Source organism: Tenrec ecaudatus, chromosome 8, assembly GCF_050624435.1.
Source record: "Tenrec ecaudatus isolate mTenEca1 chromosome 8, mTenEca1.hap1, whole genome shotgun sequence".
In the NCBI taxonomy this organism is placed as follows: domain Eukaryota; kingdom Metazoa; phylum Chordata; class Mammalia; order Afrosoricida; family Tenrecidae; genus Tenrec; species Tenrec ecaudatus.
The window spans coordinates 134225728-134252387 of NC_134537.1; the positions used below are offsets into that span (position 1 = coordinate 134225728).

The window sequence follows — 26660 nt, forward strand, 5'->3', positions numbered from 1 at the left end:
TAGAAAACATGTCTGAAGCCACCAACTGATCACAGAGGCATCGTTACACATGTTTTGTTTGATGTAAACTTGTGCAGGAATGAACTGGAATCTCAGTAGCGGTATCTTTATACTTACATTTTGGACAGATAAAATAATGTTCTTTATTTCACTTTTAAATCAGTAACTAATATACAAATTAAAGAGACTGTGGAATTATTTCAAACTGTCTTAGGTAAGTGTCTAAATAGCCCTATTTTCTAATCTCTTTTTCAGGTCCTCCAGTGAATGTCACATGCAACATATTTATAAACAGCTTTGGCTCTATCGCAGAGACGACCATGGTAGGCACGCTTACTTTATAACCATACTCACACACTCACAGCTTGTAATCACACACGGCAACTTCTCAGCTAATATGTGATTTAAAGGCAAAATGTGTATAATGAGATTTTAAGACATAAAATTGGTGTTGTTATTAAATTATAACCAACTGCATATAAAAATGTTCTTCTAAAGATGGCATGTTAGAAAATAAATGTAATTGAAAGCCAATTTTGTTTTGTCCTAATTCAACAATCTAATATTAAGGCTAAAGTTAAAATTAAATTTTTACCAATAATATATTATTTCTTCTCAATGTTGTTTAATAACCAATTATAAGTTTAGCAGGAAGCACTCTCTTGTTTAATTACACTATATATTTACCAGTTTATTATCTCTCCAAATGAATATAGTAACATTTTCAATAACACAACTAAATTTTGTTCATTAGAGTATATGCTATGTAACAGGGGAACTTTTTGTTCATCAAGCTATTAAACCAAAACAAATTAAAATTACCATTACAGAGTAAATTTATTTCATTCTGAAATTAATCAATTTTTCTAAATATCTCATCTTTGCCGATAGCTTTTATTTTGTGCTTTAACTAAAAATAATTGCAGCAACAGATATGTGACCCAATAAATATCTGTAAAATTTGAAAGAAGCCAAATTTTTTGTTAAAATAAATTGCCAGTATATGTACTCAGTCTTAAATAATCTGGAAGTATAAACCCAGTGGCATGGGTTTATTCTAATTTAATGCAACCCAACAGGGAGAGTAGAATTAATTACTCCTTTGAGTTTCTGAGATGAGATTTAACAGGAACAGACAGCCTCATCTTTTCCTCTCACAGCAGCTGTGGGCCACAAAGGGTCTTCCTATTATTAGAAAACATGCCTGGTGATGCAATAGTTATGCATTTGACTGATAACCATGAGGTCAGCAGTTCAAAACTGCCAGTCACTCTTCAGGAGAAAGACATGGCTTCTAGTCTCAAAAGCTAAAAGAAATATAGCCTACGAAAGGCACAGGGGCAGTTCTCCCTTGTCTTATGGCGTCACTATGAGTCAGAAATGACTCAGTGGTAGGCAGGGTGTGTATTTAGAAAGTATAATTTGCATATTATATTTAAAATAGATTTTAACTGAAATAAGTTAATAATTTAAGATGTACTAACTTCTTCTTTTGTACTAACTTCTTAACTGTCAAATTAAAATTATTTTTATTTTACCCTTCTAAGAAACACAATCCAGTGATAGTACATTTTAAAGGAAAATATTATGCAAACTATTACTCAAATACGTATATGTTTGTATTTAATATATATTTATTAAAAAACCAGAAACCTCACTATCATGACAAGTAGAGCTGCCCCTTGGCATGGTTGTCTGCACGTGTCATACTTTATGAGTAAAAAGCCTCATCTTGCTCCAGCAGAGCTGTGGGTGGTTTTAAGCTGCTGACCTTAGCTTTAGCAGCCCAGGGGCATAACCCACTCACTAAGCCACCAGGGCTCCTTAACAGAAATAACCCAATTACCAAGTATATGTTCAAATGCATGTGCTTGTATGAACAGAGAGAGATGCATATGATTTGCTTGAATAAGTTCAGTAGAGTGTGGTGTTGGTGCGTTTCAGTTCCTGGAGTGACTACAATTCTATTCAGACTTTTATCATGTTCTGGATCCTGGTTCTAATCTGAGAGCTATAGGTGTTCATATGCAGACAAACTATGTGTTAGAGTGAAGACCTCTCCACTGGCTTTCTTCTAAACAGGCTTCCCAAATTGTATATTCACCCATGGGTCTCATTGTAATTAGTGCCACAGGGCCCCTGGGTGGCAAAAACAGCTCAACATCAGGCTTCTATTGGAAAGGTTGGCCCTGGAACAGACCTGGAAGCTCCTTCAAGGACAGGTCATCCACACATGTGGTGACAAAGGAGCTCATGATGGCTCCTGTGAAGAGAAGCTTAAGATGGCCACGAAAATGTATGCTAACCCTGTTGAAATGGCAAATTTCATGTTGTGTGTATTTTACCACACTTTATTTTTAAAATTAGGATAATATTTTATTGGCAGCAATTTTCATTATTTTTTCTGGATTGCAACATATTCTGCCATGATATTTCAAAGGTAAAGTTTTAAAAATTAATTTTTCATGAATTGTGTTTCCCTCTAGGCAGAAGTAGCGAGTTTTTAATACAGTCTTAGATTTCTTTTTAGCAACTTCATTTTGTTGACCATCTATGTCTCCCATCTATCATAACAAATCCCACATCTTAGCAGGAGTGCGCTTGTTACCGAATCTCTCTTTCCTTTGTTTGCAGATTCATTAACTTGTGAGGCCAAAAGTAAATAAATAGATGGATGGATGGATGGTGAATAAAAGAGAATTTGGGGTGTGTGTGCCTCTAGTTCATACCTTTGGATAGCAATTCCGTACTTTATCTTTCCTGTTTAGTTGCCAATGCAGAAATAATTGCGTGTGCAAACCTGTGAGGCAGATTTCTGCACACGTGGGAGGTACTGTAGAGAAGCTTCCCAGACAGTGTGAATGCTCTTTGAAGTTAGATTTCCCCTAACTGCCCTCCAGGCCTACCTTCATTCCTGCTTCTCTTTCGGGCTCACACTTGTAAAGGCAGCAGTTGGCAGGGGTGTGCATCCCATGGTTTCAGAATAGTTGTCCTGGCCAAACCTCTCAAGTTCGGAAAGCCAGTGTCTCACGTTTGACCCATATTGGAGAGTTCTGGACCAGCTTTGCTAGGTGCTGTCAGTCAGTATTGACTCGTGGAGCCACGTCCTTTCAACAGTGTCCATAGACTAAACCATATTCACACAACAAAAACAAAGGAGACAAAAGGCTGTTTGGTAAGAGTTTTACAGTTGCATGACTATGTAGATCAGGGGTTCTCAACCTGTGGATCGCGACCCCTGGGGGAGGTGTCAAATGACTCTTTCACAGGGGTTGTTTAAGACCATCAGAAAACTGAGACACTGCTCCTCTATCGTCTCCAGGTGGTCCGCCCACGTGCAGATACACCCAAATACGAGTACCCGGTGTGAAGACTCTTACCCATGCTACACCATGCTTCAAGACAGAATTTCATTAATTTTCATTAAAAATAAGTACCTTATGTACTCGAATATAAGCCAACCCGAGTATAAGCTGAGGTACCTAATTATTACCTGAGAAACCAGAAAAACTGGTTGACTCAAGTATAAGCTTAGGGTGGAAAATGCAGAAGCTATTGGTGAGTTTCTATAATCAAAACAAATGAAAATAAAATTACTAAAAATAGAGACAGCAGTGGGGTTATGTATTTAAATATTTATTTTAAATAAAAGGATTAGTCATTCATTTAACATTAGTAAACCAGCACAGTAAGTGGAAAATAGGTTCACAAAAACAATAAGGTATCAACAATACCTTAAGAGTACTATTCCCTGAGCTCAATCAGCAACCAAGCTACAATGTAAAGAGTTAAAATCCCTCAAAACTGGATTCCTCATCATCATCTGTATCCCAATGCTTCATGAGATTTCCTCCTTTTGTTAGTGGGGCTTCACCAGATGACATCCATTCATGCCACATCCTTTGTACACGGTCTTTGAAAGTCTTATTCAAAGATACACGTCATAGGACGGCGCTGATTGGCTAGATGTGAGTAAACAAACTCAAAGCCCTGCAGTGTCAGCTGGCCTTTGAATGAACAGCAGAGAAATGACAATCACCCGCGAAAAAAGGGGAACTTGTCCCGTTACCTGGGTGGTGGCAGCAGTGAGATGTTACACCTCACTGGGGTACCACTGACCCGTGTATAAGCCAAACCCCAGTTTTTCAGCACAATTTTGTGCTGAAAAACTTGAGTTATACACGAGTATATATGGTATTTCACAATATAGAATGACATACTGTTTTTGTGTTGAATCACTGTTTTCATCATGTTCAATTTGTAACAATGAAAATGCATCCTGCCAATCAGGTATTTACATTATGATTCATAACATTGGAAAATTAAAGTGATGAAGCAGCAATGAAAGTAACTTTATGGTTGGGGGTCACCACAACATGAAGAACTGCATTAAGGGTCCCGGCACTAAGAAGGTTGAGAACCTCTAATGTAAATGAACTAGGTGAGTAGAGAAATTGAGTGCCTCAAAGTCTATTCGGAATTCACAGAATTTTCAAATAATAGTTTTTAAGTTGTGTACAAAATTTAGATTTGCATTTAGTTGCAACTATAAGTATAGCCACAGAGTTGCTATTTTGTATCATTTTGCCAAGAGGGCTGAACGAAAAAAAATGACATAAATATTTGATAGCTTATATATTCTTCACTTTACACTGTACACACATTCAAATTATTTTTCTTTTTTTCTTTTCAGTAAAATATTCTTATAGATGAACAGAACTATATATATGTGTGCGACTTAAGTAGCATTCGTGTATTTATAACCATCTTAAGGGGAAAACATTATAAATATAGATTGAGGCATTCTCCGCTCATTCCCAAAATAATGCTTTCCACATCTAACAGAAAATTTTATATATGCTATTAAGATCTTATATGTTTGAAAAATAGACAAAAGGGCTCTAGTATCTATATTTAACTTAATTTTTTTGCTTCAAATCTATTATTTTCATTCTAGTAAATATTTCATAATGTACTAACTCATTCTATTTTGCTGGGCATTCAAGTTTCTCCTAACATTTGTGCTATAATTTTTTTATTTAAAAGTCTGCAATAGTTATTGTACAATACATTGTAATATATGTAATATATTAAGTGTAATATATAATATATAACATATGACAAATGCTATTAATGCTATAGAGCCATCAAAGTACCATTTGGACTAGAAGTAAATCATTATTTAATAAGGGATGAAATTACTTGATTCAAATAATAATAAATGACTCCAAAGTGACTACTCTGTTTTTAATACTAAAAATTTGAGATTACTCATTGATCTATATTTTCACAGAACTTCAGTACATACTCACTTGTTAAAATTTTAAGAATTTATATAGTTATAAAATTTAATTTAGGGGGGAGTGGGGAGGGAGGGGGAAAAAAAAGGACCTGATGCAAAGGGCTTAAGTGGAGAGCAAATGCTATGAGAATGATTGGGGCAGGGAATGTGCGGATGTGCTTTATACAATTGATGTATGTATAGGTATGGATTGTGGTAAGAGTTGTATGAGCCCCTAATAAAATGTAAAAAAAGAAAAGAGAAAAATAAAAAGAAAATGATTAGGGCAAAGAATGTACAGATGTGCTTTATACAATTGATGTATGTATATGTATGGATTGTGATAAGAGTTGTATGAGCCCCTAATAAAATGTTTTTTAAAATTTTAATTTAATTACTTTTTGCATTTATGTTTTTAGTTATTATTTTAAATTAAAATATCATTTTAATGGGGATGCTTACAGTTCTTATAACAATCCATACACATGTTTGCACATATATTGCCATCATTATTTTCTAGACATTTACTTTAAAAAATATGTTATTGGGGGGTCTTTTATCACAATCCATACATTCCTCCATGTGTCAAACACATTTGCACATATGCCGCCATCAGCATTTTCAAAGTATTCTCTTTCTTCTTGAGCACTTGATATCAGCTCTGCATTTCTTCCCTCTCTTTCCCCTGTCCCCCTTTCGAACCCTTAATAAATTTACTCTTAATAGTGCATTTCCTTTAGTTAATATTGAGGTTAAAAGTTTTTACATATTTATAGCCATCCAGAATTTCTTTGCAAAAAATGACTCTTTATATAATATCCCATGTATAGAGTACATACAGTATCTTAAAGATGAATATTTTATTAGCTACATGAATTTCAAAAACATTACTTAGTTATCAGTGTCCTTATGGTGTGTTTTAATGAAAATTAATTTTATTTTAATTTAAAAGACAGGAATATTATGAACAAAGAAGCAGAAAAGTCTTATAACTTTATTGCTAGCTCAGTATATATTGGCCTTATCTTAAGACTTTTGTCCTTTTTTCTGTTCATATTGTGAATTATACTGACTGATGTTCAAAAATATATATTATTTCAGATTTTGGATACATTTCATTGGTTCATGATTTATAATCCTTTTATATTGTTGGATTGGATTTGCTACTATTTTGTTTAGGATTTTCGTATCTGTTTTCATTTGGGTGGTTGGAGCATAGTTTTATTTTTTTACATGTCAATTTTATGCTAGTTAAAGAAGAAAGGAGCTGGTAGCTAGGAATCATTCCTTTTTCTAATCTCTAAAATAGTTTGTGTAAAATGGTGTTTTCTTTCTAAAGTATTTACATTCACTAAAATGGATATTGTACCAGTATTTTCTGTTATGGAAAATGAAGCTGTAAATTAGATTTAACTTCTTTATTGGATACAGAAATAGATAGTTTGACTTTTTGTTAGTTTTGCATTGGTTTTCTTTTTTCAAATGATTTGTCCACTTTCTTAAAATTGTGTTATTTGAATAAAGTTTAAAATGTTAAGTATCTGTGAAATGGTTCCAATTTTCTTCCTGCTGTCTCCTTTTATCTTGATCAAATAACAATTGAATTTATTTTTGGTCCATTCTGAGTTATTAATGCTTGTCTTTTATAAGACTAATAGTTCTTTATTTGTTCCTCCTATAAATCCTGCTATAGTGTACATTCTGATTGTATTATTTATATTTCAACCTCTCAGTTTCCACCTTTTTAATAATTTTCTGTTGCACAATCTCAATATTTAAGAATTTTCATTGGTAAATGCATAAGCACACCAACTAACCTTAATTTTATGTCAATCTATTTTCTGTTTCTTTGGTGTAAGTAATCCACTGACTTTTATAAAAAGAATCCATTCACCATCTACAATGGAAGTGATAGATTACTTTGTGTGTGTGCACTACTTCAGTTAACTTTACTGGTTTCTATTTTCTCTTTGTACTAACTTTATAAATGGGTTCAATACCCTCTATCTTATGTAATTCAGAATTTAATGCCACCTATCTATTCTTATTTTCATACTATGTTTAAATCTATATGCATTTGCTTAAAATATTTTTGTGGTAGCCTACATTGATCAGTGATCCTCTTTTCTTTTCACGACAATGTCTTTTATAATAAGCATACTGTTTTGCACAGGATAATCCTTAAATTTGTGGGTGGGTTTTTTTTAATGTATGTATTAAGCTGGGTTGGCTCAAGAAATTAATCCAGTGACACTCATCTATGTATAAGAATGAGCTTTATATCAACAAATAATTATAGATGAAGAAGGCATCCCAGCCTTGTCTAACTCAAGTCCTTAAGTTAGACTTTAGTCTGTAAGTCCCTCTTCAAACTCACTTAGCCACATGCAATGACACAGAATGTAGGCAGATCGCCAGCCAGTGGGTGAAAAGTCCTGTGGATCCTTGGTGGAAACATGGCAGAGCACAGTGGGTCTCAGGGTTCGTGGCAGAGTCCCAGCAAGCAGGAAGGTGAGGGGGGCAGAGAGATAAAGCAGTTTCCAGGCCTCCCACCTTTGTACCAAATGCTTATGACATCTAGGAAATGCCATCAGACTTCAAGTTGATTACCAGGTTTGACTCGACCTCTAGTCAGGAGTGTCTAGTTGACTCAAAAACACCCAACTAGCACAGGATGTACGCAGAAGTGTATGTGGATGTGCATACATTCTATGAATTCTGGCTAACAAAGGGTTTTTTGTTTTCAAAAGCATGTCCTTGATATGAGCTGAAAAAACATTGTTAATGTTTTTACCTTGCAATTGTGAATACTACTTACTGTTTCAATGGATATTTAAGCCCGAACCCACTGTCATCAATTGTGCCTTGTAGTGATCAAGTTAGGATTCCCAGGGCTTTGATCTTTAAGGAAGGAGCCTTGGAAAGCCAGTGGATCGACAATTGGGTGGTCAAACTCGGGCAACAGATAGGGCTGTCTTCTCCTGTAAAGACTTCCTGTCACAGAAACCAGAAAGATGATCTACTCTGTCCTGTTGGGTCTGTAAGAGTGGGAGTTGACTCAATGGCAGTGATATGGGAAATCTTTAAGGAAGAAGATGCTACATCTTTCGCACATGAGGCAAATGGCAATCTTTCCATTAACAGCCAAGTACTTCACCACTGCACCTCCAGGGCTCCAACCAATTAATATTGATTGATCTTAAAAAATTACCTGTTTTATTACCCAAATCTTTTCATATAATTTTATATAACTTTTCAAAAATCATTTGCTTTCTTAAGCTGTGTTTACAGAAATGTAAATTAATGAACTCTGTTAACATTTTCTATTGAGGATTTCCTGTTATATTAGAGCTCCTATTATATAAATGAGCCAAGGATAATTTTCAAAAATGAAAAAAAGGTGTGACTTTTCAGCAATTAAGCTTCACAGTAACATTTTATGACAATTGGAAGGAAATACATAAAATTTGAAATAAAACCCATTTTTTCTTTCCTTAAGTATTTCCCCCAAATGAGTCACATATCCTTTGTACTTACTGATATTGAGCTATGCTCTCACTAAAATGCATATACTGAATGCTACAATAATATTCAATTATTGTTTCCAGGGCATTCATATTTAGAGACCTAATAAGATTAAAATGGAATATAATTAGGTATAAGCTATTCCACTGCATTTTACAATGGTTGAAAGCACTTGGCTATCATTTTGACATTAAGATTCTGTTAACGTCTTATCCTCGCTAACCTATGTTTTATTTCTATACTTTGAGTTATGATGCTGTTTGAGCTCAGTGCAGTGGAGCCAGTTCTGTTTTTATAGTGGCTCCTTGTAACACAGGACAAAATACTACATGGCGTTGCACCATACCCACAATCCCTGCTGTGTCTCAGCCCATTGTTACAGCCATTAGGTCGATCATTCTTCTTGAGGGTCATCCTCGTGTCTGCTATCCTCTTTTTTTTTTTTTTACCAAGCATAATATCCCTCTATTGGTTGAAGTTAAATATGACATTGGCCTTAGTCTAAAAGGTCTTTAATTCCAAGCAAGAATAGCAAGTGACTGGCAGCATAAATATGCTTTGAACTATCATCTATATACACACGAGTCAGAAGCAAGGCTTATTTATGATGATGTCAGAAGGAGGGGTATGCATGAACATCACATCAAGAATATGGAGAAACATCTACCTAGTAGTAACCCACAGAATTATCCTGGAAAACAAGTGTGTCTCAAAAATGATCATCTGTATATCCTGTTCACAAAGTTTAAAAATATCAAGAATATCACAAGGGATGTGATTATATAGAGAAAGGAGTTATCATGTACACACATGCACAGCTACTGTCTTCCATTGGGCCAAAGTGTTTGTTACCCTGGAAGAGTAGTCTGAAGGGTTATTGTATTTTATTAAGGAATGTGAAATATTGAGTAGGGCTAATTGGGGGGGAGGTTTGAATCAGCAACGCAGTAGTTGTCATTTAATACATCTCTCCTTTCAGCTAGTCTCATGTTAATGTGTAATGCAAAGTGAGTGTGGCCTTCAAATGGAAACCAAAGGACATAATATACCCACTATTCTTAGAACAGTTAAGCACTTTTTGCCATTTGCTATATTTATACCACCTAACATGATATAGAAATGCTTTTGATTCTTCTAAAGGTTTATAACAACAGGTTATCACCAGGATATTCAGCACGGTGCACCTTTTTGTAAGATAATTTGGTTTCTCGAAAGAAAGCATTCCAAAATGGCATGTAACCATTTAAAGATAAATTAGGCAGCAAGATTGCAAAATTGTGTTCTCTAAAATGATTGGCACTAGTCATAACTTGTTTCATAGTCATGGTTTTAGCATGTCAATGTATGTTAAGTACTTGGTAACCATTTAAATTGCAAATATCTCTCCATCAGCTATTCTGCTGAATTTCTGACAGATGAATGAATCCAAATTAATACCAACACACTTCAGACCAGTGCAGTGATATGTTGCTATTGCTCTAATGAGCCTGGCAGCCGAACTACAAAACAACAGCAAGCTAACTATGCTCTAGAGAGACTCAACAAGCTGAATGACAGCACCCGGTGCCGTGCCCTGGTGCCCAGTCAAATGGAACAGAAAAGTCCTTGTCGCTTAGGGAGTCATTAAAAAATGCAAAGCTTCTTCCCAACAATGGCATCAATATGTGGGAAATGACATTAGTACTTGCAAATGTTATTTTTTTAATATAGGAAAGTATACCTTTCTATGCATCTCATCAATATTTACTAACATGAACCATTTGCTCTATGGAGAACATGAAAACAGCTGCACTATCACATATATATTACCCTCATCTGCAACGTTAAAAATCAATTCTCCCTTTAAACTACCACCAGTCCTCCAGAGAATAGCTAGGCACGAGACAAGTAAGCCTGTCACAACGTCACAGGACTTGGATCCACAGGACTGCACTGACCGGCCTGTGATCGTCCTGCAGTCGGCGTCATTGCATGTGGTTGTGTGAGTCTGAAGAGGGGCTTATGACTAGTACTGGACTTATGGACTTGAGTTGGACTGACCTGGGATTCTTTCTTGATATATAATTAGTGCTTGATATAAAACTTTTTTTATGTGTAAATGTAATAAAAATAGTTTATAACATGCATCAACCTTACATAAGTACATTTCAAATATGCACCCTTAAGTCCTAGGCAGTTTTCATGGGAAAGCCACATTCAGCTTTTATAAGAATGGATGAAGCATTACTTTTCCTCTTAGGATTCGGGAGATATTTGGGAGTGTTTGCTTCTCAAAGAAGCGCTCCTGCACTTTTGGAACTTTTGCTCTCAACAGAAGTCCAGAATTAGTGAGACTCCTGTCAACTTCTTCCTAATGAAGGCCCCAAGCACTTTGCTCCTAAGTGACAGAGGAGCGGCTCTAGCCCACCGAGAGTCACCTGGGAAGAAAGACGGATCTGTTTACTAAAAGTTGTCATTTGAGAAGCTAGGGAGCACAGTTCTACTCTGAAACCTATGCTCTCTCCGCAAGCTGGGATCAACTCAGTGACAATGGGTCTGATGGGCTTTCCCAGATTGAACTTCAGGAAGCCATCTCAACCCTGGAGTTACCCCCATTTACTTAAAGGTACAAACCAGTTGCTATGGAGTTCATTTTAATGGATGATGACCCATGTGGAGTCTGACTTTTATTTGGAAGCAATTCCAGGCCCTTTGTCCAAGGCACCTCTGTGTGAACTTGAATCCCCAACCTTTGATAAACAGTGGAGCATAAGATCCATTTTCAACACCTGGGCTCCGTCTGTACTTAGATTCCCCGCCAGTCTTCCAGGAAGCCTCTGGCCTGGCACGTCACTTTACACCAGAGCCAAGAAGAAAATAATTCAAGTGTTCTGAGCTTTTGAAATAAATTTAATACATTTTTGGTGCAGAATATTTAGTTTGATTTTTAGACTGTTATTTAATATTTTTTTCCATTTTCAAGAATTATTTCTTATCCTTATTAAAGCCTCTTGTGGTTTATGCTCACTCAGTTCTTCAATGTTCATGTCCCATCTTTTTGTTTTGTTTTGTTGGGTTTTTTGGTTTTTTTAAAACATTTTTTAGGGGCTCATACACCTCTTATCACAATCCATACATATACATACATCAATTGTATAAAGCAGAAAGCCTGTATTATATGCTTGTTATACACACATGGCAGAACCTTCTAAAACAGCTATACATTCTGAGTCTAAGTGTAACTTAATATGAACACCATTGCTCTTCGTTATCACAGCACACAAAGATCAAGTATGATTAATTAAACACTGACAGTGCAAATGAAAGTAAGTGAGCATGCTCCACATCCTTTTTGTTTTCCTTTTCTCTCCCGCATTCTTTCTCAAATATTTCTATTTTCCTTATGGCTCCCCTTGGTACTCCTTTTGAACATTCATCTCTTTCCCGCTAGGCGCCCTCGTCTCAGAATATGAGTATGGATGCACTGCATGTACATGTTGTATACCTTTTGCTTTATACACAAAAGATTGTAAAAATAATTTTACCCTCCCCAAACAACATTTATGCCCTTGATGGTAATGTTATACTTGTTGAGGCTGCATATTCTGAGGTTCATATTTGGGAAGCTAGTTTTCCTGAATATCTGCCAAGTCTCATGACTCTATTTTCATTGGTTCACAGCAGACACAGCAGCTGGAGAATTTGAAGAGGTTCTAGGTATTCTGAGAGAGGAAATAATTCCTTTACACACATAGAACTCTCTACAAAAATAGTAAAATTCATGGAGGCAAACTGGTGTCTCTCTTGTATTATTGAATGTATTTCTTCATTTGTAGCTATTATTTTTCAAGCATTAATTGTATAACTTCACCTATGCTATTTGTAAATACATTCAGATTTGTTTCTGATTTATTTTCCACATCTGATACAGGACAAGGTTTATCATTCATTTAATATTTGAAATTACTCATGTTGTATGTTCATTGTTGCATCACATTTGTTACATAAAACACAGACACAAATAATTTACAGGGAAGTCACCATCTCTATCACTACATCAGTTATAATAGTAAATGGCTGTAGCAACCCACACTGTGATCCACCTGTATTCCTATACTTCCCAACCATTTCTTCTATTTAACTTCAATCACCCACCTGTAGGATCTTATTAAAACATTAAATCTGCTCTAAGGTTTGAATAAATGCAAGTATTTTAACCTCTGGTATTAATGTCCAATTCTCTCTTATTATCCCATCTTGCAGTATATAGTTGCACAAAGAAGATATACACTCTGATCCTTTCATGTACAATAAATAGGTGATGATATAATTGTTGAGCATGACTAAAAAAACCCTGTGAATTACTTGAGAAATGAATCAAGATAATATACAATATGTGATATAATTTGGTATCATAATTCTAAGATGTCTAGGTTTGTTTATTTTTCTTAATAAAACAGCTTTTTCTTCATTTTAAAATAAACAGACAGATCTCTAATTCATAGTTGTCTATAAACACTACCGATTATACCTGGGGTCTATCTCCTATTCTCTGGAACCTTATAAAAACACCTGATATCTCTTCTTAATGCTCTAGAACAGAGTTTCTCAACCTGTGGGTCGCGACCCTTTGGGAGTTGAATGCTCTTTTCACAGAGGTCGCCTAAGGCCATCAGAAAACACATATTTCCGATGGTCTTAGGAACCAAGATACTGCTCCTGTATTGTCTCCAGGCAGGTCCGCCCACATGCAGATACGCCCACATAGGAGTGCATGAAGACTGTTAACCTTGCTACACCATACTTCAAGGCAAAATTTCATTGATTTGTCATTAGAAATAAATATTTCACAGTATAGAATTACATATTGGTTTTGTGATTAATCACTGTTTTAATTATGTTCAATTGAAACAATGAAAATACATCCTGCATATCAGATGTTTACATTATGATTCATAACAATAGCAAAACTAAAGTTATGAAGTAGCAATGAAAGCAATTTTATGGTTGGGAGTCACCACAACACAAGGAGTTTTATTAAAGGGTCACAACATTATGAAGGCTTAGAACCACTGCTCTAGAGCAAGATATCATCAATATAGTAAACCAGCAGAAAATGTTATGGGATCCAGAATAATCCATACTTTCATGAACTTAACAATGGCACTAGAGTGCAGAGTTACATGTATTGCAGAGATAAGACAATGAATTAAGACATCTCTTCTATGGGTTGACTCCATAACAGACTATCAGTTTTGATACATAAGTTGAAGAACATTAAATCAAGTCCAGGATAATCAAAATATGACCTTGAGTGTATTTCACCTACATTTTGAGAACCTCTCAAGAGCAGATTTCACTCACTGAACACTGGTGACAGGAAACAGCATGAGGTGTGGGGTGATGTCAAGAACAACAGGCATCAAGAAAGCCAAGGTCATTCCAAAGACAGGAATAAAGAAAATGTTGAAATGAGCATCCCAAAAGCCTCAAGTTTTCACTTACTGTTAGAATACCTAAGGCAAATGAGTGGAAGAAAGGATGTCATAAAAGAACTGAACAGAAAATGTCAAGGGCACCTTGAGGCAACATATTTAAATATTATAATGAGATGTGCCAAGGTCTAGACTAGAAAAGTAAAGAAGGAAAAACATGTTCAGCATATCTTAAGCTGAAAAAAACTGGAGAAAAAAAAATTCAAGATTTGAGTTACAATATTGAAAGAGTCTCTGGCAAGATACTGAACAGTGACATATACAAAGAAGATGTAAGGAATATACAAAGTCACTATACCAAAAAGAACTAGTCTACATTCAACCATTTCAATAAGTAGCTTGTGACCAAGAACCAGGAGTAATGAACCAAAAATTCCAAGTGGAACTGACAGTGTTATGGAAAAACAAGGCCCCAGGAATGGACAGAATACCAACCAAAACATTTCAATAAGATGAGGAAGCCCTGAAAGCACTCGCCTACCTATGGAAGACAGCTGCCTGGCCAGCTGCATGGAAGAGATCCTTTTTTTTTTTTGTGCCCATGCCACAGAAAAGGTGACAAAACAGAATGCAGAATTTATCTTGCATATGATTAATATCACATGAATGTAAAATCTTGCTGAAAATTATCCAACAAGTGTTGCAGCAGTATATCAGCAATGAACTTCCCGAAATATTCAGGCCAAATTCATAAGAGGACTTGGAACAAAGAATATCCTTAGATAGATCTTTGTTGAAACCAGAGAATAGCCCAACCGTATTGATGTGTTTTATACTGAGTATGCAAATATATGGGGCTGTGGATCATAACACACTAAAAACAGCAATAAGAATGGAAATTTCAGAACACTTCCTTGTGCTCAAGCAGAACTTTCGCATGTCCCAAGAGGTAGCTATCCCAACAGAATAAGCATGTTTTAAAATCAAGAAAGATGTGTGTCAGAAGAGATAATTGCTTAACAAAGCATGGTGAAGAAATTAGATGGTACCTGGATATCAGATTAAATAGTGGCTTGGGTCTTAAAGGCTTGTTTCCAAAGAAGATATCATCTTTGTGAGATGTCTACTAAGTCCAAATGGAAAAAGCACACCAACATCAGTCACGAAAAGATTGTAAATCACATAATCTGAAGCTGAAGGAGGGAATGGTATCAGAACCTAAACTGTGAGATTTTCACTTGCAGTGGGAGCATGGATGAGAGCGGGAGCCTAAGATCCTTTTGTGGGAACCACATAGGAGATGAGCTGCCAGTGAGTTCCCTCCATCCCTCATAGAGGGCTGGCAGGAAGGCGGTTACTAAACAGAGTGCACTGGAGATGAGTACAGAGAACAAAATGGTAAACCTGACTTGAGGGTTAAAACCTTGTCAGTTTACCCTCCCTGTGATGCACGTTGGGTCTGATCTGTTTTTCAGCATTTCCTGTGTTGGTATTTTTTTCATATTTAGTTTTATCACAGATGTATTTTGTCATTGGTGGTAACCCTGCTGAATTTTTGTTATATGGTTTTCTGGTTGATTATATGGTTTATATGGTTTTCCGGTTTTGGGTGTATGAAGCCCTAGGATTGATGAAACTTTAGACAAAGCAAAAAGAATAAGTGATCCTGGAGGGGACAGCGGGTGGGGAGGAAGTAAAGGAGAGCTGATATCAAGAAATTCAAGAAGAAAGAGACTATTTTGAAGCTGGTTGTGGTTGCAATTATATACTACTGCTTGATGTGATTGAACTATGGAATGATATGATACCTTTATTAGCTTCCCATAAAATGGTATCGAAGAATAAAAAGATGTGTGCCAGAGTTGTATCCTCTCAACATGCTTATTCAATTCGTGCAGTGAGCAAATGATCACAGAAGCTGCACTCGATGAAGAAGAATGAGGCATCACGCTTGGAGGAAGGCTAATTAATAAACTGCGAGGGGCAGATGAAACAATCTTACTTGCTGAAAGTGAGGGCTTAAAAATTGCTAATGAAGATCAAGGATTGGAGCCTTTAATATGAATTAGAGCTTACTGTAATGAAAACCAAAACCCTCACAACTTAACCAATAGGCAACATCATGCTAAACAGAAACTTTGAAGTTGTCAAGGATTTCATCTTGCTTAAATCTGCGTCAATGCTCATGGAAGCAGCAGTCAAGAGATCGAATGGCACATTGCATTAGATAAATCTGATGTACCTCTTTGAAGTGTTGAAGAGCAAGGATGCTACTTTGAGGACTAAGATGAGCCTGACTGAAGTCATGGTATTTTCAATTAAAATATTGAATAAATAAGATCAAAGAAGAATCGATGCAGTTTAACTATGGTGCTAAGCAAAAAAAATATTGAAAGTACCAACTGAACAAACATCTGTCTTGGAAGTAGAGCTCGGCTCCTTCTTTGAAGTAAGGATAGCAAGATGTTGACTTACATACTTTGGACATGTTACCAGGAGAGACCAGGCATTGAAAAGGAAACCATGCTCGGTAAAGTAGAAGGACAGACAAAAAGGACCTCAATGACATAAATTAGCCAAGTAAATGCAACAAGGATTCAAACGTCAGCCAACCGTGAGGCTGGCAATGACTGTGCAGTGTTTCGTGCGTTGCACACAAGGTTGCTTTGAAGTAGAAGGGACTCAACAGCACCTCTCAAGAACAGCAGTCCAGTTTATCAACTGACAGATACTCAATATTTGCATCTATTTTAACCTTAGATTAACCATTTATGAAGTCATAAGATATTTTTCCAGAGAAGGCATGAATCTTATGTGGTTCTCAATCCGTGCTTTAATATGGGAATTTAATTTTTGAAGAAGGAAGGTTTCGTTTCCTTTATTTCCCACTGTAGTTTGAAACAGGCAAACAACTTTAAGCTCTTTACTAATGTCATGATTGCAGCATCAAGCTTTGTTGTGGTCTCCGTATAACTATCCTAAAGTCCCTGTAATTGCAGAAGAATATGAGTTCCATGATTCTTGCCATCAGTTTCTATGCACTGCTAGTTTCCTCTCCTTCAATGGATTAAACTACACAGAGGCTTCCAACACATAGGAATCATGTGCTGCCGCGACCTCTGGTGGCAGCACTGTCTGGATTGGTGTTTAGTGTCTGAACTTTAAAACATGTCTCCACCTTCACAAAAATATATTTAATATTGGTATCGGATGGGTAAAAAAATACTGGAAAATGGAAAGAGGAAATATAACACAAATCTGACCTATCAACAAAGGCAGCTGCACCTCCCTGATTCAGAAGACTGACACCAATGGGCTGCTAGTGCTTCAGGAAACCATTTTTCTGCTGAAATCTAGGAATAAGGACACCATCACAGCAACTGACTTACCATGCATGCAACTACTAGCTACGTGAAATAAAGACAAACCCCACTGCCATCAAACTCTTTTAGCGCAGTAGCAGTCCTCCGTAGGGTTTCTGAGACCGCGAATCTCTGTCGGAGCACACAGCCCTGTCTTCCCCATTGACCAGCTGACGGTGTGCTTCACAGCCCAGCACCGAACCCACAGCATCACCAGGGTCCCTTGAGAATTAAGAGCTCCATAAGCATCTCTTCAATGAGCGCAATACCAGGACAGGAAATAAAAACTCCACTGGCACTGTTTCGGAAAAACAGTGCAAAACCATCTGGGAGCAAAAACTCAGAACAGGGAAATTGAGGGTTAGCCACAACTTCGCAGGAGCACAATGGATTAATGAAGCGTGAGTCACACCAAGATGACTGGTTCCGATGCTGGGCTGTCTCTCTAGTTTGCAGTATGGTTTGGCACAGTCCGCATGGAAGGAGCACAGCAGTCTGTGTGATGCACGGATTGTAATGAAGAAATCAAGTCCTAGGGAGGGGATGATAACAGAGCTTAAAGTGTGAAGCTCTAGTTTGCAGAAGGTTCCAGATGACAGTGGAAGCCCAAAATCCATTTGCAGCTTCCACACATGGATTAAGTTTCTAATGAATCCCCTGTGATCACAGACCCGGTTTATGAATAGTCTTGCTATCACACAGAGTACGTTGGAAAGTGGATTACTGCACATGCCCTTAGGTGAAAAATCAATAATTTATCATACGCTCGCCTTGTTTATTCATTTAAAAATACTCTAGTTTTTAATATTTTCTGCTTTCCTTTCAATTGAGATTTTTACATGTTTTACTTTGTTATTATTGTTGGGTCTTAGGGTTCTTCTTTATTAGTGTGTTTTTCTGAATATGAAATGTAGGATAGGTAAACCTATAGAGACATTCATTTAATTAATGATTTCTTGGGGGATGACAGAGAGATTGGGAGAAATGGGGAGCAAACTACTATGAGTTCAAGAAAGAATAAAATGCTCTAAAACTGTGATGATGATTGTCCAACTCTCTTTAATATGATGGAAGTATTAAATTGTATAATGTGAATGAAATGACAATGAAACTGTTAAAACAGTTATATTGAGATTGAATTACAATCATCTGCAAACTCACTCACTCACTCACTCACTCACTCACTCACTCACTCACTCACTCACTGCCACCCAGCCAATTCTGACCCACAGTAAGCCTATGGAACAGAGTAGAAATGCCCCAAAGGTTTTCCAGATATTAAATATATATGGATGGGAACAGACGACTTCATCTTTCTCTGGTGCACAAGGCATCATCTTTATCTCACTGAACACCTAGTGGATTTGAATCACTGACTTTGTGATTAGTGCCTCCAGGCACAGCTCACTACATCACCAAGATACCCTATACTACTATCATCCTCAAGTTTCTAACCCAGTCCTCTCAATTTCAACCAGTGGCATTAACTACAATATGTCTTTGCATAAAATTGGAAAGCATCACATAAGAACTCCCTTAGTTACCTGAAAATTGTCTTAAGTTTTGCCATATATTTACACAGTTCTTTCTGGATATTTCTGTCCTCTTACATAAAATTGATTGCTATGTGTTTTACAAAAGATATTGAGTTTCTTTTTTTAAACTCCAGGAACACAGTCTATATATATATTTTTTTCACTCTTTACCTGCCTCCCATCTCAACATTTTGATTTTCAACTTTTCTCCCCAAATCAAATATTTTCCCTTACCATTATTTCCACTTCTAGCTATTTTAATGCTTATCTTTTTTTTGAATATACAATTCGCACTGAAGCATTTTAGATGGCCCCATTGTGCAATTTCTTAACCCAAAATCTTTTCTCAGCCTGCTCTCACTTACTACTTCACTGAAATGATTTATACCTTAATATATCTTATACCTGTTTCCAGAATCTGCTACTGTGAAATGTCTTTTGTGCAAGTGCATCCTCTTTATTGGTTTTATTACAATCTACACCATTGTTGCTGTTAGAAACCATCAAATCAGCTCCATCTCATAGTGACACTATGTACAACAGAATGAAATACTGCCTTGTCCTTTGCCATCTCTACTACCTTTATGTTTTAACCTATACATGCAGCTATGGGGTCGCTCTATCTTGTCGAAGATCTTGCTCTTTTTGTTGCCCTACTACTTAACCAAGCATGATGTAATTCTCAGGGACTGGTCTCTCCGATGGACAATCTTCATGGACAATGGCACATTTTAGATCAATATCTCCCTCCCCCACCTAGGTTTTCCTACATTAACGGGATGCGGAAACAAAGAACAAAGCTAAGTAACTGTGAAAGGAGAATTTTAATTACATGATGTAGTGTTAAAGATGAAACTATATGCATGCCACAGTGTGCCTCAAATAATAAACTAGTTCATTATCGGAACTGAACATCATCCTTAATATCTCACAAAATCATAAAACTTACTACATTCAATCCGATCTTTCAATTATTTCATTGTGCCAGAAATATACTACCCAATCACAGAGCCTCAATAATCATTTTCCAAATATTTCCTCAATTTTCCCACTTTCATTATTCTGAAGATGGCATCTCACTTTCCTAACTCTTACATTAGATCCATGGATTCTAACTCAGTTCCGACCTGGTGACCATCTAAACTCTACTCTGAAGCTACAGGGATCATCCTAGATTCCAAACGAGATCCTGTCACTTTTCTACTAAATCGCTGTCCCCCAATTATTGCATCTGAAATAAAAATTCAGATTCCTAACTCTAACTTGCAGGAACCGGTAGGAGGCAGCAAAGAAGCCCTAGTGGCCTAATGGATTACACAGTGGGCTGCTACCCAGGAGGTCGGTAGTTCGTTGGAAACTACCATCTGCTCTCGGGGAGAAAGATGTGGCTTTCTCTCTCCATAAGAGATGTGTAGTCTCAAAAACTCATGGGGTCAAACTAATTTTAAAACACCATAGAAAGAAATAAAACTCCTTGTGCAATCACCATCATCATAAATATTGTAATAACTGATTAACACAAAGTGTAATCAGTAAGAATATGATGGGAAACACAATATCTGCACAATCTCAACGTATCTCCCGGGCCATCCTCACAATTGCGTTTATCCTTGCTTGTTGTTGCAGCCACTTCGTGGATCCATCTTGTTGAGGGCCTTCCCCTTTTTCACTGCATCTTACTTTACCAAGCATCATGTCCTTTCCCAGGGACTGGTATTTCCTTGAGAAGTCTTGCTACCCTTGCCCCTAAAGAACATTTTTGTACTTTTCCCAAAACAAATTTGCTTGTTCTTTTGGCAGCCCATGGTACTTCAAAAACTCCAGCAGCTCCGCGGGAGAAAGACTGGGCTTTCTAGTCCTGTAAACAGTTACAGCTCTCCAAATCCACAGTGGCCGCTAGGAGTCAGCATTCACTCGATGCCAACGAGTTTGGGTTATGGTTGGTACATTCAATATTCTTATTCAGCACCATAATTCAAATGCATTGATTCTTCTATGGTCTGCCTTATGCAACGTCCAACTTTCACATAAATGCAAGGTGGTCGAACATACCATGATTTGGGTCTGGTGCACCATAGTCTTCAGAGTAACTTCTTGGCTTTGCAATCCTTTAAAGAGATCTTTTGCAAAAGATTGACCCAATGCAAGGTTTCATTTGATCTCTTGACCACTTCCTCCAGGACCATTAATTTTGATACAAGCAAGACATAATCCTTCATAACTTCAGTCTTTACTCTGTTTACCCTGATGTTATTTATTAGTCCAGCTGGGGTGATTTTTGTCATCGTTAAATAAAGCGTAATCTATACTGAAGGTTGCAATCCTTGATCTTCCTCAGCAAGTGCTTCAAGTCTCTCTCACTGTCAGCGAGTACATTTGTGCCATCTGTGGACGGCAGGTTGTGAGTGAGTATTCCTCCACACCCAGTGCAGCATGCTTCACATAGTGCAGCGTCTCTAGTGACTGGATCAGCATACAGTTCAGTGGAAATAAAGGTTTAAAATGCCAGGAGAAGGTCCCCATGGGAAAATGTTACATCTCCAGGAACTCCTGTATTACAGTTGGGCATTTGGCTCAGTTCTTCAGAAAATATAATTTTTCTGACAACAATTTAACAGAAGTTACTGGATGAGTCATGAAATGCCATTTATTGATATAACACTTTATGCTCTTAATCTTGAAGTTTCACAAGAAGTGAAATAACACACAAATTGCAGTAAGTACAATGTAACTTTAAAATTACTAAATAACTCACTTTCTGGAAAATATAATTTTTTTACTTATATCTAATATTCTGCGTGTTTTATATTCTGATCTAATACTTGGGAACTTATAATTTTGTATTCTCAGAATTTCTACACATTATTTTAGGTGGAATTTTAAATGACTAAAACAAATGCTATTATTTTCTAGAATCATTAAACATGTTGACAATGAAGAGTTGGTAGGGGGGATTGGAAATAACCTTTATGTTCTTAATAGTTCTTATAAGATGGCGTTCTTCCCTATTGGTTTATTAGCTGAAAGTGAGAAGTCATTTTCCCATGAGTCATTATTCCAGAATCCCTAGTCTCAGACCATCACCCTCCTGTGGCAGAGTTCATAGAGCAGATGCTGCAGGAACCCTGGGCTGTTATGGAAATGACACTAGAAGCAATTATCACACCATTGCGGATTCGTGTTTTGTTCCTTGTAATGCAGGGAAGCCTATCTTACACAGTACTTTAGTCTTAAAACGTGTTATAAAATTGAACCTGTGACACATTCATGAAGAAGTTTAGAATTTTTCCTTCTTTCTTTGAGAGAAGTACAATTATCTTCTAATCATTTAGAAATTGTTTGGGTCACTAATTATGGCTCTATACACCCAGAGACATCTTATAAGCTTGGCTATCTGCTTCCAAGAAGTTATGACCTTGAAAATTATATTCCAATGTCCAAGGGATTATCATGAATCATAATCTACAGCAACAAAGCATGATGATTTTGATACAAACCCCATGCTTTTGCTTTAAATGTTCTACCCTCTCAAGTGAGTGACTATATATATATATATATATATATATATATATATATAACTCATCAATAACAAAACGAATGTGTATAAATAATTTTTAAAGCTATGGATTAATTGTCGATTTCTACTATAACAAATTACCACAGACTTAGTGACTTGATAAAACACATTATGCTACATTTTTGAAGATAAGAAGCCTATAGTTTCTCATTGCCAAAACCAATATTTCAACCTGCCTGCATTCTTTTTGGAAGCTCTAGGGTGGAGTCCATTCCATTTCTTTTTCCAACTTTCATGGGATACCAACTTAAAAAAATAATTTTATAGAGGGCTCTTACAGCTCTTTTCACAATCTATACATACATTTTGTCAATCAGGCACATTGGTATATAGGTTGTGATCATCATTTTCAAAACATATTCTACTTGAGTCTGTGGTATCAGCTCATTCCCCTCTTCCCACTCATGATCCCCTGATAATTTATAAATTATTGTTTTTTTCATGTCTTTCCCCAACCATGAACTACCTTCACCTAATTTTCTGTTGTCTGTCCCCCTAGTCATGGGTTATATGTCAACTATTGTGACCAGTTCCCTCTTTCTCCCCCACCTTCCCCTTACCCTCCTGGTATCGCTACTCTTATTATCAGTCCCAAGGGGTTTCTCTGTCCTGGCTTCCATGTTGTGAGCTCTTCTTTGTACCAGTGTATAGTCTCTGATATAGCGAGATTAGTAAGATAGAATCGGGGTCATGACAATGGGGCGGGATCATTAAAGAGCAAGAGGAAAGTTATATGCTTCATTGGTGCTATACTGCACCCTGACTGGTTTGTCTCTTCCTTGTTACCCTTATGTAAGGGGATGTCCTATTTTCTACAGATGTGCTTTGGGTCTCCACTCTGCCCTCTCCCTCATTCATATTGATATGATTTTTGCTCTACGTCTTTGATGCCTGATACTTGGTCCTATAAACAACTTGTGATCACACAGGCTGGTATGCTTCTTCCATGTGGGCTTTGTTGCTTCTCAGCTAGATGGCCGCTTGTTTATCTTCAAACCTTTAAGACTGCTAGACACTATATCTTTTGATAACCTGGCACCATCAGCTTTCTTCACTACATTTGCTATACACCCATTTGTCTTCAGTGATTATGTCAGGGAAGGTGAGCATCACAGAGTGCTGGGTTAATAGAATAAAGTGTTCTTGAGTTGTGGGAGTACTAGAGTGGAGGCCAAATTTCCATCAGCTGCTTTACTACTTAACAAATAAATATATGTACATATATCTGCTTCCCTATCATTATATATATACACATACATATATACATGCCTATATTTAGACCTCTATCAATGTTCTTTGTCTCCAAGTTCTTTCCTCTATTTCCTTTTACTTTCCTCTTGTCTCACTATCAAGTTCGGCCTTCAAGTTGGGTTTTGGTAATTCATCTAGGCTACATTTCCCTTGATCAAGCTCCACTAGGCATCATATGTCCTCCTGATGGTCAACTTTAGATCACTTGTTGTTCCCGTCTCCCTGGGTTTCTTGGCACTCCCCCCCTCCAAAAAAAATTCCCCCCTCCCCATTTCCCATGTCCCCCTGGAATCATCAACCCTGTTAGTTTTCTCCTTCAGATAGTTTATCCCACCTGTCTTATCTAGACAGACATTCAGCAACAATGAGCACAAAAATAAGACCAAGCAAAATATACCAAAAGAAAACGAAAACAACAACAATAATAGCAACAGAAAAGCAACAGCCCCAAAGAAAATCCTATAATAGTTCCAGGTCTAGTTTTTGACTTTTAGGAATATTTTCCAGTCGAGTCTGATGAGGTGCCATGCCCTGCCCCCAAACTCTATTTTTGGTATTCTCTGGGGACTTCAGTGCTTTGCTCCCCTTGCTGCTCTGTTGCACGCCCTTAGCATTTCACCCGGTTGTGGTTGGGTCAGGTTGGTTACAGTTCCCACGCTGTGCCTCCAGTGTTGTCCCCGTTGCACTAAGGGTCAGTGAGGGACATTGTGTCTCATGGTGGAGCTGACCCTGTGGTCCTCTCTGTGCATTGCTGCTCTGAGGGAGAATAACATACTTGGGGCTTGGTAGGCCACGAAGTGTTCCACTCTCTCTCTCCTTCCCTCTTCTTTTGCTCCTGATCAGAAGCACCCCTCTCCCTGAGCTGCATTGAAGTGCATTCTTCTGGGGAGGTGGGGAGTTTTAGTTAGTTGGGATTGGGCTCAGCCCTGCAGACTTCTCTGTTGATTCACTGCTTCATGCTGGTATGTTGCATTCATGTCTTGGTGCACCAAGTTGGAGTCTTGTCCCTCTCTTCCTCTCCTGTTGAGGTATAAATAATACCCTCCTCTTGGATGGGTTAGTGGGATGTCAATTTTCATTGAATCATGGTCCTCATCCTCCATCTTAAAATCTAGCATTGGCTGACCAAATATAGCTCATATCACATAAATTTGATACTCACTCTCCTGTCAACCAAGGTACTTATAGTTACCTTTGTAACTATAACCTGTGTAATTCTAGCTCAAGATACTAGATTTATTCACAATTTAAATTTAATCTCAAATTCACTTTGTCCTGGAAGGTAAGATATTCATATTTCTGGTGGATTAAGACATTCAAATATTCAACAAACACATAAATATGCTGATAATCACTGGCCATTAGAGAAATTCAAATCAAGAGTGAAATAGCATTACAACCTAGCATTAATAGCAATGTAGAAAACAAACAAACAAATGTAAGCACCACTGCTGGTGAACATATGGAGAGACTGGAACACACGTGTACTACTGGTGAGAATGTAAAATGGTGCATTGTGAAAACTGGGTATGGAAATAAAAACGACATGCAGGATCCAGACCCAGCAGAAGTGCATGCTTTCCCACAGAGTCTGCTGAAAGAGGAGCAGGCCATACCCCAAGGAGTCTTTTTTTTCCCAGTTGCATTAAGGCTGTGATCTAATCTAGGAGGCTGCACTCCACCACAACTTCAGGATGCTCACAGGCTTGATCACATTATGCTAGAGCCTATGATGGAGTTGATTACATTGTGCTCGATCATATTGTGGGGGACTATTGCCAAATTACTGACAATCTTGGCCCAGCCAAGTTGATGCAACCCAACTATCATACTGCTTCATTAGTGTAACAAAGTCAACTCATTCCTAAATTGGATTGAGTTCATAGGTATCGAGTTGGGTTGTATAACACATCATTTTTGGGGGACACAGTCTCAGCTATAAGATAGCTTAAGCAAAAGTTAAACCCATTGGCCCAGATAACAAAACAGTCCCAGAGATGGATTTGGCTTCATGCCCAGTTAGATCTAGGCGCTTAAGCACACAGCTGTCTGTTTCCTATCTGAACCTTCCTCTCAAGCAGGCTGAACCCTTATTATGACCCCTCGTGCTTCCAAATTTACCTTTTCTTGGTTTAGCATCCCAGTCAAGAGTGAAAAAAAAGAAAAGAAAACTGGCATGGTATTTTCTTAATATTTTATAAATAGAAATACCATAAGATCTAGCAGTTAAACACAAAATATATGAAGTAAATGACTATATGCACACTAGTGCTCATAATACAATTACTGACAGTAGGGAAAGGTAGAAACCACTTAAATTCTCAGCAGTGAACGAATGGCACATCCACACAATGGAAGAGCATACACCTTTAAAGAATAGAGATGAACTTGTAACACATCACATCACATGGAGAACCTGAAGTAAGTTGTGCTGAGAGAAACTGGACAGTTACATAAGGACAAATATTTTATCAGAACATTAGTGTAAGAAGTCTAGAATCAGCTTACTAACAGAAGATTACCAGGGATGGAAGGGGTGCAGTAAATTGATTACTAAACAATATATACACATGAGCTTGAGTGAAAGCAAAACCTATATATACAATAAGGGGAGATCTGCCCCAATGATCAAAGCAAACAAAGACACATGAATGAGCAGAAGAGTTAAAGGTAAAAAATGTAACTACTATTACAATCATAATTTTGCAATAAGAG

At 37.1% G+C, this 26660-nt stretch overlaps 1 protein-coding gene across 2 annotated transcripts in view; it reads left to right on the forward strand.

Annotated features, from left to right (window-relative positions):
- GLRA3 (glycine receptor alpha 3) overlaps positions 1 to 26660 on the forward strand; it is a 184322-nt gene that overhangs the window by 46820 nt on the left and 110842 nt on the right. For both annotated transcript variants that reach the window (XM_075555791.1, XM_075555790.1), the window contains exon 3: positions 256 to 323. In XM_075555791.1, the coding sequence (XP_075411906.1) occupies positions 256 to 323 (68 nt within the window). The remainder of the gene's footprint in view (positions 1 to 255; positions 324 to 26660) is intronic.